Genomic DNA, 22036 nt, shown 5'->3' on the forward strand with positions numbered 1-22036 from the left:
TTACAACAAAATGTCTATACCCATCAGGTATAAACACAGATTACCTAAACACAATCTGCTTTTAGATCGTCGACTTTTAGAGAGTCTTTAATTAATATTTTGTATTAGATGTATTATGAGCATTTATAATAATTGTAAATAGGCTTTTGAACTGTTTTTCCTATTATGCTGTACATTAACATTACAATAATATAATATTATGATTACTAACAAAATTAAATTAAAATTGTAAAATAGAAAATGATCGGTAGATCAGTAGCTATTAAAATAGATATAAGATGTATTGTGAACATAATTAAGTAATAATAAAAAGCATTTAAAAATCAAAATCCTACCCGCTCTCACAAATATCTGAATTTGATTTTTGTACGATATGTAAAAATGTATGTACAAGTCGAAATTCATTTATGTCTATGGATTAATTCATTGTTAATTTTGTGTTCTTCAGCCTTTCGAAATAAAGCGATTTATGTAATAAAAAATGCTGCAATGTTTGTAATTAATTGTCTAAAAAGGCGCATTAGGGTCTACCTGTTAGTCCTTCCTGGTATATATCTATGTAAAATAAAAATAAAAAATAAAATAAAATACTGTCATAGTTATAGTTGAAGTCTCTGAATTGAATTCTGAACGAGTTGGTTCATTAATCGGATCTAAAATCACACTTATAATTCGAATCGCGATTGTATTTACTTCTACAATCCACGTTGTTAAAACGACACTATTAAAATTAGCACACGAGTCTCGGGCACTGTTAAATGTTAGTGTAATTTCGCAGATAGGGTAGCTAATTATTTTCGCGGCACGTCGGCGCCGTCACGTGCCGGCGCGTTAATACTTTCGCCACTTATAATGTAAACAAAAATGGGAAAATGGCCCATCACAAATATTTCATCCCCCTAACCCCTCCCCGGTCCATGGGCGGGGGGGGGGGGGTTACGTGAGGCCACGTAGCAGCCGCTAATAACTGTATTCCAAATATCATCACGTTCCCCCGTAACCGGTCCGACTCACCCCTCGAATAACAACCCCTAACCATTGAAACGGTGGTAATTAATACGACTCGGAAACTTTTTCGCTCTCGTCAGATGTTTGTCGAGAAAAATAGAGTGGTCTCTCGATCAATTGGCCGTGTCTGATGTCGTTGTTGTTTATCCGTTGCTCTTAGATATGAAATTGGTATCGTGTTGTATGTGGGTTTGTTGTTTTCAGGATTCTTTTGATATTGACACTAAAAATATCGTTGATACAATTAGAATTGCAGTGTGTGTTGGTTTAAATTCACAGAAACAAACAATACATTGGAATTGGAAATGAAGGCCAGATTTTGTATTGTATTTATATGAAATAAAGGTATCCAAATATTTAAAGACAAAAGTTAGCTGGGGTCATATCTTAGACTGCCAGAAAAAAAATTCTTAATTGAATTAATAGAGTGAACAAATATTTGATATTTAAACCAAGTTTGTGGTGTTCAATTTTAATCCACATAGAAAATTAAAATCACCATTTTAATATCATGTGAATTTAAAATCAATTTAAATTATCTACATTGAATCATTTTGAAAAACCAATAGGCTTAAAATCAAATCAAATCTTAAAATCTATATTTTATTTAACAAAGCATTAAGAAAATTATTAAATATATGTATATCTGGTTGAAGTGTATCTTCTAGTTGTAATATATTTTGACTAGTTGCAAAATATTCCATCTAACCTGGTACCAACTACCGTTATACACAGTTGAAGTTGTAATATATTTTGAAGAGTTGTAATATATTTTGACTAGTTGGAATATGTTCCATCTAATCCACGTAAGTAGATTCATATGGCGAATTAAATTCCAACTGGTTTAAATATAATACAACTGAAAATACAGTTCAACTATAAGTTAAATGAAGAGGTTAGGCTTTCGTAAAAAAGTCAATCGACTAGTAAATTGAATTGGAAAGTCAACTTTATTCGTAATAGCATTCGTAAAAACATCACAACAATCAAAATTCAACTGTTTACAACTAGTGCACACTGTCAAAAGTGTATTTGCGCTTGTAGAGATATGTATAATGTACTAGTTGAATTGTATTCGAATATGATAGTCCTAAAACGCCAGTTGGAATATATATGTATTACCTATACAACTGAAAATACACTTCAATTTTAATTAAATACATACATAAATATGTATATTTTACGTATTTCCTACTAATAAAAAATGCACTTTGTTTATTTGTTTGATTTTACGCTATTCAAAAAAATATTTATTTATTTCAGAACCAAAAATTTCTGTATAGGTACTCTCTCAAAACACTACTCTTACTTAGATAGAAAGCTATAAAATGTTCTGAAAGAGTTAAATTTTTTACTTTTATTCCAAAATTTATCCAGCCGGGTAACTCCGGATGATTTCACTAGTATTATGTCATATTTCTATGGCTTTTTTCAACATGTATTATATTTATTGGATACTAAAAATCTTCTATATATCACGTTGTCCTAGTTTTGTTTAAAAATACACACCGATCTATTGGAAATTATAATAGAACGAATTCAATGTTCATACATACATACGTATACGTGAATTAAGATCGTTAAATGCATCGATTTAGCCTAAAATCGGTAGTTTTTTTCTTCTTTTACCATTCCATTTACTAAACGTAAATTTATTCCGCATATGAAATCGGTGAATTAGTTGAATGTTTGGTGTGTATCGTAAAAAGATCGCGAAATAATGGGAAAGCATTTTATATGCGCATTTTTAATCTGCGTCCGTAAGCGATTTTAGATTTAACGTTCGCAATAGTGAAATTCTACCGGAAAACTAAATTTACTGCCGTTAAATCGCTGACTCCCTTATTCCGGCAAATAACCACTATAAATTCCAATGGCGGTACAAAAACGAGCGAAGAGTACTCTCAGCTTAGAGAGTGAGTTAGTTTGAGTTCGAAAGATTTAATCAAAAATTAAAATAGTTCCAACATACCTCTTCCTGGATCATAGTCAGCATCCTCTTGCTGTATTCATGCTGGGGATTGTTGATAAATTCAGTGATGGTTCTCCTTATCAAAGGTTGAATCTTGGAGTCGTATGTGGAGAAGTCCAACAGCACTGCTGTTCCAGCGAGGCCGATGATAAAGCCTCCAATTTGCGAAATGACGAACTGCGAAAATGAGAGAAAAAGTATGTGAGTAATTGGTGTAATTATGGTTCAGTTATGCTGAGTGTAAAATGCCTCAAAATTATAAAATAAAATTAATTGTAGATACAAATTCGCCAAATTAACCGCGGAACACGTGTGCGCTGAAAAGCGAGCGTGTACTCGTTTTCCACATGTTACCTTTGGTATTTCTCGGGGAAATTAATTGAAAATCCCACTCTCGTCCAGAAATTGTACGTACAATTTGCGCGCACGTTTTTCATAATGAAAATGAAAAGCGACGGACTGTATGTTTGTATGTAATTGGTTTCGAAAGATTTTTTACGTGTAAAATAATAAGCCGAATGAATGTACACACACACGCACACAAAAAGGTTGACCGGATTAATGAAGTTGTTGTATTTCATTACTATTATTATTTTAATTGAAATATGTATTCTCCACGTGTTTGGATATAATGACATATATCGCATGGTGAATATTTATACAATACATCCTTTTATAATACAAATTTAATGTTATATAAAATAAACTGCCGCTTCTGGTTGACAGATGTTTACTAAATTTTATATAAAACTTGGCATTAAGCTTAAACTAGATATGAAATTTTAGTTCAATATCACCAAAGGATTCTTCTGGGAAAAACACAAAAAGACCTCGATTGTCTAGGGTAAAAGTACTACTTCCGGTTGAGGTAGAAATAATTTTAAAATATCAGTGTATAAAATTTATAATTTCTATTACATTTAAAAAATTTCAGTCAAATCCGTTGAGTGATTTGGGATAAAATTGAATTCAAAAATTAAAAAATCAAGTAAAAAAAAATAAATGTATATAAAAAACTATAGTAAAAAAACTCATGTAACAAAATAAATGTATATAAAAAATAATGTACTAAAATATAAAAAATAAATGTATATAAAAAGCTTTAGTAAAAAAACTATATTAAAAAAAAGTCAAGTAAAATAAATGTATATAAACAAATAATGTACTAAAATATAATAAATAATTAAATAAATATATAATAAATTAAATACAATTAATTTATTAAAATAAAAAGGCAATTTAAACAGTATTTCAACAACAAATGTACAAATGTGTGGGATTAAAATTTCAATCAAAATGATTTCAATGATTGGGGTTTAAATCAAAATTATGATCCCGGCTTAAACTAATGTAATTAAATATATTACTAAGAGGTATGGGCCGCTTTTAGATCATCACATACATACCAAGGCGGCCCATACCTCTTAGTAATATATTTAATTAAGGTAATTGAAGTTTGAACTAAAATAAATCTTGTAATAACGTATATTGATGACCAAAATGAGCAATATGGCAAAGTATGAAAACGATCGGATAAGAGATAAGAGATATAAAAAATGACTTCTTAAACGAAAACCATGTGAACTGTATAAGAGGTATGTAAAAATGTGTGGGATGAAATATATGACAATTGCGCAAAACAAACGAATGAAAGTGAGTTGGAGAGGCCTTCATCAGATAGTGAAGAATGATGATGATGATATAAAAATCATCATAAGGAACTGGAAAAAGTGATCATTTAAACAATCAAAATTTGCATAATGAATAATATCTGAAAGATCAACTAAAATGCTGTCTGTGCAGTATGTTAATTATTTGGAATAAACTCAAAGACTATGTACATATGTAATATCATATAAGGAAATATTTCCTATTGTCTATAATGGAAACTCCACGAAAATTCTTTTAAGCAGGATTAGAATTTTTCGCATTATCAATAAGATTTTTGCACTATATATTTTATTTTATTTTTACATAGATATGTACCAGGAAGGCTTGACAGGAAGACCCCAATGCGCCATCCTGGACAGTTAATTAAAAACAATGCAGCATTTTATTATTACATAAATCACTGTATGTATTTCCAGAAGCCGAAGAACACTAAATAACAATTAATTAATTAATTAATTACAGAATTAATTCATTGAGACATCTATGGATTTATATTTTGTACATAATTTTAACAAATTATAAACAAAATAAATACAGAAGATTTGTGACAACAGGAAAGATGATATTTTGCCAATTTCGAAGAACCGTTTCAACAATGATCAGATAAAATTGGCAAACCCTAATGAGAAACGATCGATTTTTGAGTCACAAATACCCCCAAATCTAACCAGCAGTATAGCGGATCGAACCCACTGATCACTTGGTGCTAATCATACACGCTCCCGTTAAGCCATACTGCTGGCTAATATGATTCTTATTTGTTAATATGTATGTATATTATCATATTTCGTTGCTTTTTTTTTATAAATGTATATAACTACCTATAATAAATTGGCGGCAAAGTCGTATATTTGACGTATTATTCTCTATAAAATTCAGTATCAACTCCCATTTCCAGAAAAGCATGACACGTGATAGCAATTGCAATAAAGTTATCGCAACATAAATTGAGACACGAGCGCAGAACCGAAATGCATGTTCAAAATCGAGACTGCACATAAAAACTGCAAGCGGTCGCAACAAATAGTTGCATTCAAATCGGTGCCGTGCAAATTCTTCACAGACCGTTTCTCGAGACAACACACAGTCTGCAATAAAACCGTTTTGGCGAGAGCAATCTAAAGACACGAGGGGTAACAAACTTACACTGTGCTCTACGATGGGTAGGCACTAGGTGTAGTTGGCATAATCCCGTAATTTAATACGACATAATGGCGTACCCCCGTTTAATGTCGCCGCGTTATTGTCTCGGCTTTAGTGGTCTCGGTACCTTTTAATTTCGCGTGCACATTCCGACTAGACGCGTCCCTATTAAAATCTAGAAATTTATTGCTAAGAGCGTGACCGCAGAGCGTCATGTTGCAACTAGTGGAGCACTGATGATCTGCATGGAAAATATAATTTTATGATTATTGCCGTGGACCTACATACTACATACAAACTACATCTACATATTTGTGAAGGGGTTTGCTACAAATGGTTGCAAACCACGCGGCTGCATGCTCATTTCGATTGAATTTTTACTGTTTGAATTTCAGCATGTACGAAAGGCGAGATATCCATGGGGTTGCGCAGATGACATTTCGATGTACATTGATGATTGGCAATTCTTTATGAGTTGGATCTTTCTGGCAAGTTTAAAATGGCAAAATACGAGACAAAAGTATAAATTGAGTATCATAATATTAGCAATAGCCATGACTAGGATTGTCCCGCAATATACATATGTAAGTCCCTGTCTAGGATCCCGCTTGAACATGAAAATGTCCTGGAATTTTAGACAAAGCCACAAATCATCATCATCCACATTTTTTATACCAATATAATTTTTACTTTATCTACGTACTATATCAATAAATGAGTCGTTATATTTGAAAGTGTCGGAAGTCTAATTTTCAGTTCCAAAAACACAATTTCTGTTTGACTTAATTCAGAAATTGTTATCACTTCTTTTCATTGCCAGAATCTCGGAAAAGAAGAATAAAAGTATTACAGGCCACCAGTATTTTCAAATATAACGGCTCATATACACAATATATTATTTTTGTTTATAAAAGCTTTTAATTGTTCATATATTATGTTCATATTACCTCTTAAATTTATTAAAATATGTAACTACTGATCCAGTGAGTATTACGTATTTTGAATATTTTGATGTTAGTTTTTGTAGCATAATAGAACCCACCGATCAATTTATTTTTGTATTTGAGGAATATAAGAAGTATCAAAACCAAAATTTTATTTGAGCACTAACGTAGGGAAGCTTAAACATTTTGGATTTTCAGAAAGACAATGTGTTCTATGTAGAGTCTGTTCAAGAAACGAGCGACCTGGTTGACAGTGTTCGTAACTACCGGTTGACTGCAAAGCATGCGCTAAGCATATATATATATATATATATATATATATATATATATATATATATATATATATATATATATATATATATATATATATATTAATTTTTTAAAGTTTTTCTCAAAAATGAAACAAAAGGAACTTTTTTGCTATCTAAATTTATTTATATCTCTTTATTTTTTTATTTCTTTTATTTATTTAATTCTGGAATTTTGAAAGGGAATTGGCGGGTTTTTTGGATTATTATCTGGTTTTGGCGGAGGGAAATACCGGAGCGCACATGCCGCACCACTACATCATGCACGACTGTATTATACCTATACTTTTAGATTGTTGAAAAAAATAACTAACAATTTTTTTATATTATGTGTTGGGAACTTTGTAACCACCGTGTATGAAAAAGCGAAGATACGTCCTCCTACTTCGAACGCCGAAGCGAAACTAATGACCACTGCATGTATATACACTAATACTGTTACCCAGGTCGCTCGTTTCTTGAACAGACTACTTCCAACTGTCGGATTTTGTTAATGTATTTTTTTATTATTTAATATCAGTATAAATAACACATTCAGTATATATGTATAGTCTTGAGTAAATTTGATCGCGTAATTTTCAATGTGACATTAAAAATGAAATAAATCATGATGATAAATCAAATTTATTTCAAAATATGTGAATATTTGTAAAACAGAAACTATAAAAGTAAATTAAATTAAATTCAATAAATATGTATGTACATATTTGTTGTAAATTTCAAGAGTAGTACTGTGCGTCGGGCAGCGAGGGGTTGAAAAACCCTTCCACTCAAGTATTCTACATTTTACAGCCCGCTTTCCGTCCCCATCTGCAAAGCAAACAATACGGAAAAAGTGCGCGAGCAAAAAAATAAAACAAAACACCGAAAGAATTCAACGTTTTTAATATAATATATAAACGTGAAAGTGAAGACTTTGAAGGTTGGTTTATTTATTTCCGCGTTGTTTACATATGCAATTCGAGTTTAATGAAGTGGTTCTGTTTCATTAAGTCTGTGCTCGGTTCTTTTATTTACCACCACCCTTCCAACCCTTCCGACAGGTACTTCTCGTTATTAAAACAACCCCTTCTTCACTGTCAAAATCAGCTCAATGCACGTCAGATTTTACGTTTCGTTAACGTCATCAATGAGGTAATACCGCACCCGTTAAAATTTAACTTAGTGCTGATTTTGCAGATATTTCGACGACTTGATTACGTCATTTCCGTATTTCACAAAATAATATTTCTGAAAAATAATATCGATATAAACCGAATTTCGTGAATCACAATACAATTTTTAATTGAATTTATTTTAAATTTTAACGAAGTTATATGTATTTATATAGTAAATTGTAAATATTTCTTCTGTGAAAACAATAACGCTTTTATTCATTTTCTAAGAACCAACTTATCCTCCGAGATAATTTTCATAAAACATTATACTTCATATTTAAAACAATGTTTCCTTTTTACTCCATAGCTCAAAAGCACAAATAAATAAACTTCTCCATAGAATGATTCAAATTGTTAAATTAATCTCGTCAAACCAGAATTTCAATTTATTCATGGGAGAATCAAAGAATGAATGTAGCATTATTCATTAAATCAAATATAATAATTAATTATGAATCATTAATATAAATTATCTCAGTCTTACGATGGTATAAAACAGAAATCAATTTGTTTCTTTGATACGAAACTAAATATGGTCAAACGAAAATGTGGAAAAGGCTTAAATATTTTATTGGGAAATACCCGTAGTTCTTGAAGCGTCGCTTTTCGTAATTCGACTGCAATCTGTTGTTAATTTTGAAGACGTTGAAGTGACGAGCTTTGAAGGTAACGGGAGAAAAGCTCAGAAAAGTCAATCTGAGCTTTTCCGGCGAAAGCTCACTTTGTTTGTTCACTGCATTCTTCGTTGTCGAGTGAACTAGACTGAAGTGGACTCTTTGCACTTCTATAATATATCTTCATAGTATTTATATTATAAGTATGAAGTAAAATGCATTTTGTTGGACCATCTGACTGAATTCACTTAACAAAGGCCATTTCTATTATAAAACTTTTTTAGGAAACTACTCATTTTGACGTAATTATTTTTAGATGTAAATCATAAAAAATCAGGTTATCAAACTTTTTCCCCTGTAATAATGATTTTACTGATTCTAATTCCGGAAATAAGATTCAATCGATTCCAAATGTGAATCATCCCAGACTAGAACTTGGTTTTGTTGGAATCTGACAAAACGACTGGGGGACGGATTTCAAACAAATAAAGCAACAGGCTAATGTCAAAGAAATAGCTGTCACCGACTCCAAAATTTTTGAATTTTTATCATGATTATTACTATGATATATGTATCATTACCATATCATTATTTTATTTAATTAGCTGGCCGCATGGCTCGGTGGTTGAGCTTTTGCCCAGCACCGAGAGGCGCCCGGTTTCAATCCCGTGAGTTGATCTCGATTGAAAATAATTTACTCTGAGTATATCTGTAATGCTGCTGGTCAGACTTGGATATTTGTGCTCCAGGTCGATCGTTTCCTATCAGAGTTTTTTTTCTGACAATTTTTTCTTATTTCATTGTTGAAACGGTTCCTCGATGTACTCTATGTACTATGTCACCACTATTTGAGTATGATTAATGTATGTATGTACAATAGAATTTATGTAGAAGTTAAAATTCACAGATGTCTCGTTAATTTTGAGTTTTCACTGTAATAAAAATGCTGCATTGTTTATAATTGGCCAGGAAGGTACATTGGGGTTTACCTGTTAGGCCTTAATAAAATAAAATTATCAATTTAGTGGACACATTTGAAATCTCTATCGGTGAAAATTCAAAGCGATCGGAAGCGTTTTAGGAGGTTTGTCCATAGCAATCGCAAAGTGAACCTTGTGATAAAAATTATTATTATTATTTTAAATAAAAATACCAATAATTTTATTTTACTACCGCTATCTATGTTTAAAACTAAAAACTGGATAAACTTCAGTCACTTTTCAGAAATTCAAATTTCAAACGCGTCTAAAACGATATTTTTTCTCCATTGTAATGGCGGAGGATACATTTACTTATATTCATGACCAAAATGGGCAATATGGCAAAGTATGAAAACGATCGTATAAGAGGCAAATTTTTTCCTCAATTGTAATCGTAAGTGAAGTAAAAAAGTGAACTTGTTTGAAATGAGACATTTTGGACACTCTAGCGTTACTAAAAAAGGAAGCACTTAAAATCATCCGCAATTAAAACTCCAAATGGCTTTTCTACCCACATATGTATGTTTCGACTTCAGTAACCGTCGGAAAATAAAACCACACCGTAACTTAGCCATGTCTTAAATCTACACAAAAGCAACGGCAATCTCTCTTCATTTGCTCGTTGTAGCATCCAAAGTGTACACGGCTTGACCTCTAATCCCAGTCGACGCCGAGCGGCGATAAATTCGTAGAGGTCGCGCGAATTATTCGCCGCTTGCCAAGTGGGTCGCGTTGGATTCGCCAAGAGGGTCGCATAAAGTGGGACGGGACGGCACGGGACGAGATCCGTGTGTTCCGGCGGAAACGGAAGTGTCCATTGTCACCTGGGCCGTGTTCTATACACGCACCTCAACACCCCTAGAGATAGAGTGGCTCCGTAATTAAACGTGCCGTGACGGGCAGTTCGATCTAGCGGTGGGGTGGGTGGGTGGGTGCCTGCTCTCCGTTGCAGCCTGGCTAAATCTCGATATAACTCGCGTTTGTTAAGGGTTGCCCATTCAATGGTGAGCTACAATGGCATTCTGATGCGACCAAGTCCTTTCAACCCCTTGGCCGCCGCCGGTTTAACATATTCATCAATCGGGGAACATTTACACAGTCCGATCTAGATCGGATAACTTCACTATATATGTATGTACATACATATATATGTAGGTATATGGGTTTAATGGGAACAAACTCGTCGAAGTTTGATCGGTTTTGGGGAACTTTGTATACTATATACATACATATGTATTATATATTAAAACAGGATGAAATTAAATTATTTTACTTTAAATAAACCACTGAATGTATTTTAAATGATATATTAAAAATTGACTGTGCTAATACGTCTATTCAGGAGGATATTTGTTAATGGTAATTTTTATTTGTGTTTCATTTAAATCGAGAATAGCAATAACACCTTTAAAGTTGAAGACATCTGGATTATGCTTTTTTGACAAAGTAACTAGTTTTTCATTTGACTTGTAGTAAGACTAAAATATTGCTTAATTTTAACATAAACTTAACTGATGAATCGTAATGGAATGTGATGATGAAATAAGTACATATATGTACGAAAATTATATATTATTTCATATGATTTTTGCATGTGTGGACATTTTACCGTATCCATCTTACTGTGGACATTTCACCGCGCAACTTTTTCACACTATGACCTTTTTACCGTGCGAACGTTTTACCGCGTATACAATATTCTGTGGAAAAAAATCACAAACATTTTTTAGCACATTCCTTTGTCTAAACATATGTATATAATATAATGCCTCAGATTTGGTTATAACCAAACAAGTACCCACTGAAAGGGGTATGAAATTTATTTATTTATACGGATAACACCCATTTTTAATTAACACGACATCTATTTTCAACATTCTACAAGAATTATTCAAGGCCAAATATAAACATCAATCATCGAAATTTATAATCATCATAGCGACATCTATGACCAGAATTTTTAAATATCAACAAATTATGAGATGCTGTAAGCTTCATCCTATCCTGTTTTGCGATATTTTTTTCAATCCAGAACCGTTTCCAACGAAATTAGCAAACTCTGAAAGGAAACGATCGACCTTGGAGTCACATATCCAAGATCTGGGCAGCAACAAAGCTAGGAATAAAACCCGTGACTACACAATCGAAAGAATTACATGCTAACCACTATTCTGTATCCTCACAATGAAAAGAACGTATAAGAAAAGGGAAAGGGAACCTGGTAAATTATCCTCGAGGTTAAAAAGTCACGTGGTGAAATTTTCACGGTAAAACGGATAAGGTAAAATGACCTTGAATCTGTTTTTGACGTAAAAGTGTAGCCATTCTATTAGATAGAAATTATTAAATGGACTTGTAGCTAACAGCATTGTGTCAAAACTATGCCAAAATAAATAAGAATGATATTAATAAATGATCTGAAAGTTGTTCACAAAGTAAATGCATAATACTATTTTGTTTTCATTTCTTCTACTTATTAGTTTTACTTTGTTATCAAGTTTGAAATCAAAACCTTGTTGTAATATCGACTTATAATTGAGTAAATATATATGGTACTCAATCGGTTTGTCAATTATGTAAGTGCTTGTAACTAGTAATTTCATTAGTAGTAGTCGATTTTTCTCCGACATACAGTAGATACTATCCGAGTGGAGTAATCCTCAAGAGTTTTCCCAGTTGAAGACGTTTTGCTGATGGTACTGAGAAAGGCAATCACTTACTCACATATATCCCCATGGGAACAGGTGCAGTTCCTGCATTCAGAAAACTACGAGATGCGTCTCCAGACTCCACTGTCCCCAACGTTTTTCACCGTTAATTTAAAATTTGCTTTACTCTTGTGCACTCTCTTCGACCAGTCAAATAATTTAACCCTGATTAAAAATAGCATTTGGTAAAAAAATAAGGTCTTTTGGAATATTATGATATGCAAAAGCTAACATTTTATTGAAAATATAAAATAAAATCGAACTTCTTTTGAATCTTTAGAGAGATTCATTCACCTACATGATTTGTTAACTTTATCAGTTATTCTCCAATATTTACTTCTACTATAATAAATCGTGAATATCAATAGAACTGTACTTTAACAATGCATGTACATTTTTAATAATTGATTTTTTATCTACATATAATATTATGTATGTATATGTTTAGCAAAGATTTGACTTTATATGTATATGTACGGAAAGTCCTGAAAATGTGCTATTCAATATATTTTTAATGATTTATGATGAGATTTAATTGAAAAATGGATAGTATTTTTTTTCATTTAACCAATAACATACATATATATGAAAATATATCAGTGGTTAGCATGTATTACTTTCAATTGCGTGGTCACGGGTTCTATCCCTAGCTTTGTTGCTAGCCAGGCCTTAAGTATGTGACTCCAAGGTCAATCGTTTCCTTTCAAAGTTTGCCAATTTATGTGATTTCATTGGAAACGGTTCCAACAAATTGGCACTCCTTTCTTATTTTTCGCAAAATTTGAGTTTACAGCAATTCATAATTTGTTGATATTTAAAAATTCTGCAAAAAATTAATGATTGATTGTAATGTTTGATGATCGATATTTGTAAATGGCCTTGAATTACACTTATGTATAATTTTGACCATAAATGTTGAGTAAATAAAATGGGTGTATACCTGTTTATGTACATATGTATGTATGTATATAAATAAATACATAAAAATCAGTTTTGTATGACACTATCAGTATTGCTTGGTGGTTGCTTTAATGCTAAACACCAAGCTGTTTTCGTGCTCGAGCTCTTTGATTGACCTTGATTGAAAATAGTTTTTTGCGAGTATTTCTGCAGTGCTGCTGGTCAGATTTGGATATTTGTTACTCCAAATTCATTGATTCCTATAAAAATTTGCCTACGTATCTGATTTCATTGCTGAAACGATTCCTCATGATGCCTCATGGAAAAAACATCCTACCTACTATTTGAATATGATTTAAAATTTAAAACCTATGAATTTGTATATGTACAAGTTTAATATCATAGGTGTCATAGGGTAGAGCGTAGTGGCAAATATAATTTTAAAAATTAAAACATTTGAATTTGGAATAGGATTATTTGATTTTTTTATGTATGTATATAAAAGCTTTCGATCGAATTTTGAACGGAGCGATGAGCCGTTCAATGAAAATCCATTTTGGCTTTGTTCAATTGCGAAACATCTCTACATGATTTAAAATGGTAAGTTTCAAAGTCATAATAGTCAAAGTGCATCACTTAAGAATTCAGTTTGAAATAACTGCGGCGACGTTAAATTTCCTCCGAAGGAGAAAGACCATCTCGGGGCGATTTTGTTTTGTTGGTTATATTTTACGTTTTTTATTTTCATTCACCCGTGGGACGAGGGTTGGGTGAAAAACAAAGCCTTTGAGCCATCACTCCCCCATATTTATCAATTTTTTCTTGTTGTCGGGGGTCTCGCTTAACTAGGGAGCGTGTCGCCATCGCCGAGCGAAACTTCCAACAACAACAATGTCGAGTTTTGAATAAAAGTGTACGACGCTCTCCTATGGGAAGTCGCCCCTTGCAACTATAATTCTTGGCGAACTTTTAAAATTAAACACAACTTGCTGAATAATATGCAAATTGAATCGCCATCTTCTTTCCTTAACTCCCCCTCCCCTCTCCATCCTCTCGTCTCGTCTTTTCGTCACAACAACCGGCGACCGGAGGAAAAATCCACTCCAGCTTTCCACATTCTTGTCGAGTGAACTTTTTCTCCTTAATTCTATTAGAATATTTTAATCCGGAATGTTCTATGGGAAAAAGTTTACCACTTTCCAGCTGCACGGGATGCATTTAATAACTAGAAAAATGATTATATTTATAATATGAACACAGCCAAGCTTTTATTACGTTTGATATTACACATATTGGTGAACGGAAAAATGCACTCGAGATAGTTGCACTCTCGAGACATCCAAACTTTCAAAGATGCTCAAGGAGAACCAACGCAATATAATTCCACAAAAATGCGTCAAGGGGTATTTGGATGTTATGTGAGAGTGCTAACCTTTTTTTGTGGAATTCTATTGCGTAAGTTCTTTTTGAGCGCCTTTGGAAATTATGACTTCTCGAAACTTCGCTACTATTCAGTGCAATTTAGAGAATCTTTCCGGGAACCACACATATTATATCAAACATTTTTAATATTTAATACTCATATTTCATTTCTATACTATACGGGGTAAAATAAAATATTTTCACGTTCTATTATTATCACAAAATGTTGAAAAATACTCTCATCTCTCCTGTTATTATTTCATGATACGATTATTTTAAATTTACCGTTTATATTTAATAATATAATAATAGTAATTATTATACTATTATTATTATTAGTATAATAATTACTTTTATTATATTATTAAATACTATACTATTATTATTATTAAATAATAGTAATTATTATATTAATAATTGCTTAATTTAGAAATATTAAGTCAAGAAGAATAATATACTAAAATTTCAAATGAGTAGTTTCAGTGCACCGGTACATCAGTAATTTCAAATTTTAGCTTCCAAAAAATATTAACTACATACATGCATAGTATTAATTACATACATACATATGTATGTATGTATGTATTCATTGAACTAGCCAGAAGTACATATATGTAGCTCGGCGTTTGCTTACTGTCCCCACATTGTGATGGATAGCGAGTGACCAGGATTTAAATTTTATTTTATTGCTCCAAATATACTGAATGCAGGGTATTCATATTTTATGTATTCCTAAGCATCACTATGATTCAAATTATGTGATAGAAAATAAAAACATTAATCAATATAGATTCTTATAAATAAAAAATTCTGTTCCTACTGCAACTCTATATTTCTTCACAATGATCATTTTATTTCCTGACAATATAGGAGGAAAATTTATGATTTATGAACTTTGTTTAAGCTTTTGTTTTGATTTTTCACAGCGTTTTTATTTCATTGTTGTTATTAATTTTTATAAATATTTTTGGTGTCAATTTTATAAACGCTATAATGCTGTTGTTTCTGTTTTTAAAACAAATATTTGGCATAACTTTGGCACAATACTGAAAACTGAATATTCGACTGACTACACTGTTCGACAAATGACGACTTTTTTTTGGTTCAGAGACGAGATATGACTTTTATTGTAGATTTATGCCGAGTGAACACGAATTTTTTAAATCGCGCGATTTTTCTATATCTTGGTGTTGTTCGGTCGATGTCTCAAAATTTGTCAATTTCCTGTTTAAAATGAATATTGAAATCTATTGTCGGGTATTTTATCTTTCATTTGTAGTACTTTTTAGCTTTTAAATCTCTCAAAGTAGTCGTCCAGTTTAAATCGAAAGTCAAAAGTACGTATTTTTGTTTGGATTTTTTCCCCACTGTTAATACTATTTTATATTAAGTATTTTCTACTGAAACATGTTTATTCTAATAGTGTTCTGGCCACATTATTTTTTGTTTTTGTTTAAAATGGTTAATTCGAACTGTACAGAATTTTAAATCGGTAAAATTGTGAGCTAAAAGCTCGTACTAGTATTCGTCTCATCTCTGAACTATTTTTCGTGTCGAACAGTGTTATTATTGATACAAAGCGCCATTAATTTCCTAACTCATAACATACACATGTAAGTATCATGTGGGAGATATAGTCTCAGATTAATACCGTCACGAATATTAATACCTATGTACATACAATAGTTCCACGTCATTTCGTTTACATAAGTCAAAGTTTTACCTCACGAAGGCTACGAAAGATTAAGCGTGGCGTTGGAATTTCCAGCAGATGTAAAATAATTCCGACATTGCGCTTTAATTGCGGTAAGTCGCGTAAAATTCCAGCACAGCCGTAGTGAAAAGCGCGTCACTTTTCCCCCGGTAAAAGCGTTCGCTCTGAACGTGGGTGTATGTGTGTGACATTTTCCGGATTTATGAACAGGGCTGCCACAACGGCCCAACCGGTCACAAATAGTGCCGGCATTAGCGTAAGAATTAGCGTCGGCCCGCTCCCTGGTAATGTCCCTCCGTAATTATATCCAACGTGGTAATTACGGCTACAAATCAGCCCAGCTCTGCGCTTTTATTAAACATCATACATCACCGTTTATTTCGCGAAACGTTTCGGAAACTTTTTTACAGCCTTTTTCTCCTCTCGACAGTAACTTTGCTTGCAAATTCAGAAAAACAAGTCGTCTCGTTACGCTCTCGTTACCATAGGCGATACAAGTACAAGTATTAATATACATATAATCTTATATGGAAACATATGACGTCATAGCCTTACATATTATATATAATAATAGCATCATCACAAAATTTTAATACAACATATAATTCTACCAACTGTTTTACTTGTATTGGAATATATTAAATACTTAACTATATTTACATACATCCACATCTTATAAAATATCATCTATTCTCAGAACGTTTTCCAATGCAGATCCTGTTCTTTATTTAATAATATTTTAACCTTTATTTATATCTCTGATCTTTTACTTTTAGAAAAAAATTTGGTTTCAATAAATGTATGTACATACATACAATGTATATAAAACCTGTACTATTGTTTTCCGATAAATTATATATAAACATATATGTAATATATGTATGTATATATTTTTTTTAAATATTTTTTATTGTTTTTCTATTATATTACACTAGCTGTATTACCCGGCTTTGCTCGGTATTTGTAATATAAACCGCTTAAACATGTCCAATCTAATAGTAAACATTTTATTAAATTTATTTGAATAGTCATTTTATTAATTTTATTTTATATAAATTTGTTTGAATAGTCATTTTTTTTTTTATTAAATTGACTGTCACGAACAAACAAACAAATATAGTAAGTATCTTATGAAAAATTATATGTACACCCCCAGCGTCTGCACCCCCTAGGGGGCGGAACCTTAGGGCTTCGCCCCCGACGTCTGCGCCTCCCAGGGCTTCGCCTTCGGTACCTACGCCCCCGGGAACTTTGAATCCCTTAAATTGGAAATAAGCGAATATACAAAGTCTCTTTCCAAATTACATATATATTAGATTATATTGACAATACATCTAAAAGCAGCTCATGTTTTTTTTCAATTATATATTGTAGTATTATATAATCTTATTTAAATGTAAGTACATATGTACATACATATAAACAAGATAATATGAAAAATACACAAAAGCCCATTTAAAATTCTGTATTATTTAATATGGAATAAACACTATTAAAATATGTGAATTGGCAAAATAATTGATTTTTAAAATAAAGTATACTTATATAAAGTATAATAAAGTATTAATTCAGCATAAATATTTACATATGTATACAGCAGGCTTTGATCTGATTTAAAATAAATAAATAAATCGTACGTGGAGAATATAAAGTCATAAAAGCGATAACATAATCGAATCGTTGTATAATAAACACTGTCATCATCAGATTCAGTATAGGGCTTCCAAACCAGTTTAAACCGAAACCGAAAAGCCGGCTTTTTGACCATTTTTCAAAAAACCGAAAACCGGCTTTTTGGCTCGATCAACCGGCTTTTTAAGGTTTTCTTTAATTAATGTTTTTTTCCTCAAAATTAACAATTATGAATTTTAAATTTCTATGAAAGATCAAAATAAATGTGTATAAACGCTCTTAGGTAATAGGCGTATATTTCTTTGAACAAAAAAAAAGCTACATTACTTTCTTTCTTGAGCGGTTTCTTTGAGATTTAGTAATGGACCAGGTCATAAACCAATAAAATATTATTGAAAGTATGTAGTTTCAATGACCTACCCAACTTCAGATATAGAAAGCATAGTTATCTATCGCAAATCCCACACTATCGCAAATCCTTGTACTTGAAAATATCATAGGAATTTCCGAATTATAATTATAATATTTGTAATAATAATATAAAGAAATGATCTTATGAAAGTTCATAATGTTTATAACTTAATTTAATTTATAAAAAACTATTTTTTTTGCATAATATAGATATACATATATTATGCAAATATATACATATTTACATTTTTTTTTTCGATATAAAAATTTTAAACTTAAAATTATTTTTATATTTTTTTATATAAACGTATTTTTCTAAAACCGGTGAAAGCCGGTCAACCGGCTTTTTATTTGTAAAAAAACCAAAAACCGGCTTTTTATTTCGGGCGGTTTTTTGGAACCCCTAGATTCAGTATATAAACCGTGCCAAGGTACGAGAATCAGTTAGAACATCAGACCTTAACAAGTCAGAGAGTCGTACCATTGACGCAATCAGTATGAGCCTAAGCTCTTAAGAATCAAGTTTTATCACGATCATCGTTACAATTTTAAAGTGTTCTTCGAATATATTATTGATAATTAGAAGAATCTTAAGATTTAGTGATATATGTATAATCTCTTTCATTTAAAATTAAAAAATGTAAAGAAATATTGATTGGGATGTTGACTGAATCATCATCATAATCTACGCTTTTGAAAACACAATAAGCCCCTGGAACGTGACAATGCGTACAAATATATATTTTTTAACAATGATACATTTGTATGGAATAAAACTGAAGAAATGCATATACATATGTATGCATGAAAGTTATACACATACATATTTAAAAATCATTTAATAATCAGCATGTCTGCGAATGCACGATGTGATTGAATTTTGATGAAAATTATTATTTCATGTGCTTATAATAACATACATATATCACGTGCGTGTTCTGATAGGCATAAAATTTCAAAATAAATTTTGCGCTACAATATCATATTTTCTGTGGCGACAGACAGGCTCGTGACGCGAATGATTGAAAAATAAATTAGATAAAATTATGCGTATGTACGATGGGGCGATGTATCGAATTAATTAATACACCGTAATATGATCAAAGCATGCTTTCGACTAAAATTAAATGTACGTGTATGATGAAAATAATTTATTTAACAATTTTCAAACACATACATACATACATACATAGACTTATGAATGATTATTCATAAAGTAAATTCAAATGCAGGCAATATAAATTATTCGTTATATCATTCGTGCCGTTATGAATTCGAATGCACACATGTACATATATATTTCATATATTTTGCAGCACTTATTCAATAGGTTTTTCAGCTCTTTTTCCTATTATGCTGTACATTAACATGAGAATAATATAATAATATGATTACTAACAAAATTAAATTAAAAACGTAAAATAGAAAATGATCAGTAGATATTAGATTTATTGAGAACATGATTTAGTAATAATAAAAAGCATTTAAAAATCAAAATATTATATATGTATTTCTTTTTATGGAAACAATTTTGAACTTTTCGTGAAAAATAAATATTAAGTTGTATTACTTTTACGCGAAACTTTGGTATCGCCGAGTGACCGTGTTTTGTAAAATCTTTTTCTTATGAAGAAGAAATTTGTTTTTAAAATGAAATGGAATTTCTAATAATTTTAGCATTGTATTTGAATGAATGAAACGTATTTCATAGGTAGACTTAAATATTTCCATGAAAATATAATAAATATCCTATATAATCAGCATCGTAATGTTTTATATTATTTATTTCACTCGCACACTCGCCTTTACAGATCGCTCCATAGCAATGAGTGAACTAACAGAGATTCAATACTATAATACAATTAATACAAGCATTTTTATACAATGTGAATTCATATAAACATCAACCACAGTGAACAAGTTGAGATTTACAAGAGATATTGGAAAGAAAATGCCAATTTACAGGAACCGCTTCTTAGATATATTACGAATAAGATATAGTGTGAAAAAAAAAGTTATAGGTGTTTAAATAATTAAAATCTGATAAAACGAGAGGGTGGCGGAAAAGAAAATATATAAGGCTACTGACCACTTAACGTCAAGATGGTCAAAACTTAAGCATTTTCAAACGTGTCTATTACGATGATTTTTCACCATCGCATTGGCGGAATTTCTTTAAATATCTATCGTTGCCCAAACCGTGCAAAATGGCAAAGTTTCAAAACGATCGGAAGAATGTTGGATATAATACAATATGTTGTCAGACCAATGAGCGAAGTGAAATATACAAGAGCCTTCTAATAATAAAATCAAGATTATTTATTGCTATTTTTTATAAATAAAATAAAATATTCAAAAATAATCAAACCATTTACACAAATGAAAATTTATGTTTGTGTTTGTTTGTGCGCTATAAAAATGCATAAAAAGCATCACCAATTTGGAATGCTTTTTGTATGAAATCAAGATTGGAGGCTTTTAAATTTTATTGTTAACTAGTGGTTTTACCCAGCTTCGCTCAGTATTTGTAATATAAACCGCTCAAACATGACTAATCTAATAGTAAACATGACTAACTAATCTAACATTTTATTAAATTTATTTGAATACTTTTATTTTAAATAAATTGTCATGAACAAACAAACATACATATATACTAAGTCTGTTTTGAAATTATATGTATACCAGAATCCGGCGGTCCCCCCGACACCCTTGGGGGCCTTCGCCCCCTGGGCTTTCACCCTCGGGGCCTTCGAATCCTTTGAATCGAAAAAAATTGAATCAGCGCCTATGAATCGAAAAAAAAAAATCGGATGTGTTGTTTCCAATCAACCAACCAATGTTACATATACATATACATACATATGTATATACAAAGTCTCTTTCGAAATAATATATTAAATTGAAAATCAATAGTCAACAATCTTAATATTCAACGTAACGGCATTAAAATTTTCTTTATAAAAACAGCTACTGCGATTTTCAAGCTGCCACACAATTCCTGGATAACAATTTAATAACTCGCCTACGCGGGAAAACAGCGTGGATTTATTCCAGTATAAATATCATTAACGCCAAGACGAAAAGGGAAAGGGCGTGAGAGGGAAAGCCTGCAAAGGAACAGCGGGACAGCGGGGGAAAAAAAAAACAAAAACATCAAGCAAGTGAGGATACATAGGTATACACTGTGTGTATAACAAAAGCCTTTCTCGCAGGCCATTCCGTGATGAAGTAATGTTTTCGCGGCGCCTAAGCGTAAAAGTAAAACTTTGTTACTGAGCAGGTGGCGATTTTATTTATTCATGTGCAAAAAAGCACCCCCCGGCGAGCAAAACGGCGGAATGAGCCGACGGGGCGAGTTATTGGCATTAGCCCTCGGCCCAGCCACCCTTAGTGCAAAGCCTTGTTGTCGGAGTGTCGTCACTTACCACCCACCCATCTCTGAACCCACC

General features: G+C 31.7%; 1 protein-coding gene across 1 annotated transcript in view; it reads right to left on the minus strand.

Moving 5' to 3' along the window:
* Tsp2A (tetraspanin 2A) overlaps window positions 1-22036 on the minus strand; it is a 190733-nt gene that overhangs the window by 12750 nt on the left and 155947 nt on the right. The window contains exon 3 of the mRNA XM_077435690.1: window positions 2981-3157. Coding sequence (XP_077291816.1) covers window positions 2981-3157 — 177 coding nt within the window. The remainder of the gene's footprint in view (window positions 1-2980; window positions 3158-22036) is intronic.

The sequence above is a fragment of the Arctopsyche grandis genome, chromosome 8 (genome assembly GCF_051622035.1).
Source record: "Arctopsyche grandis isolate Sample6627 chromosome 8, ASM5162203v2, whole genome shotgun sequence".
NCBI lineage: Eukaryota > Metazoa > Arthropoda > Insecta > Trichoptera > Hydropsychidae > Arctopsyche > Arctopsyche grandis.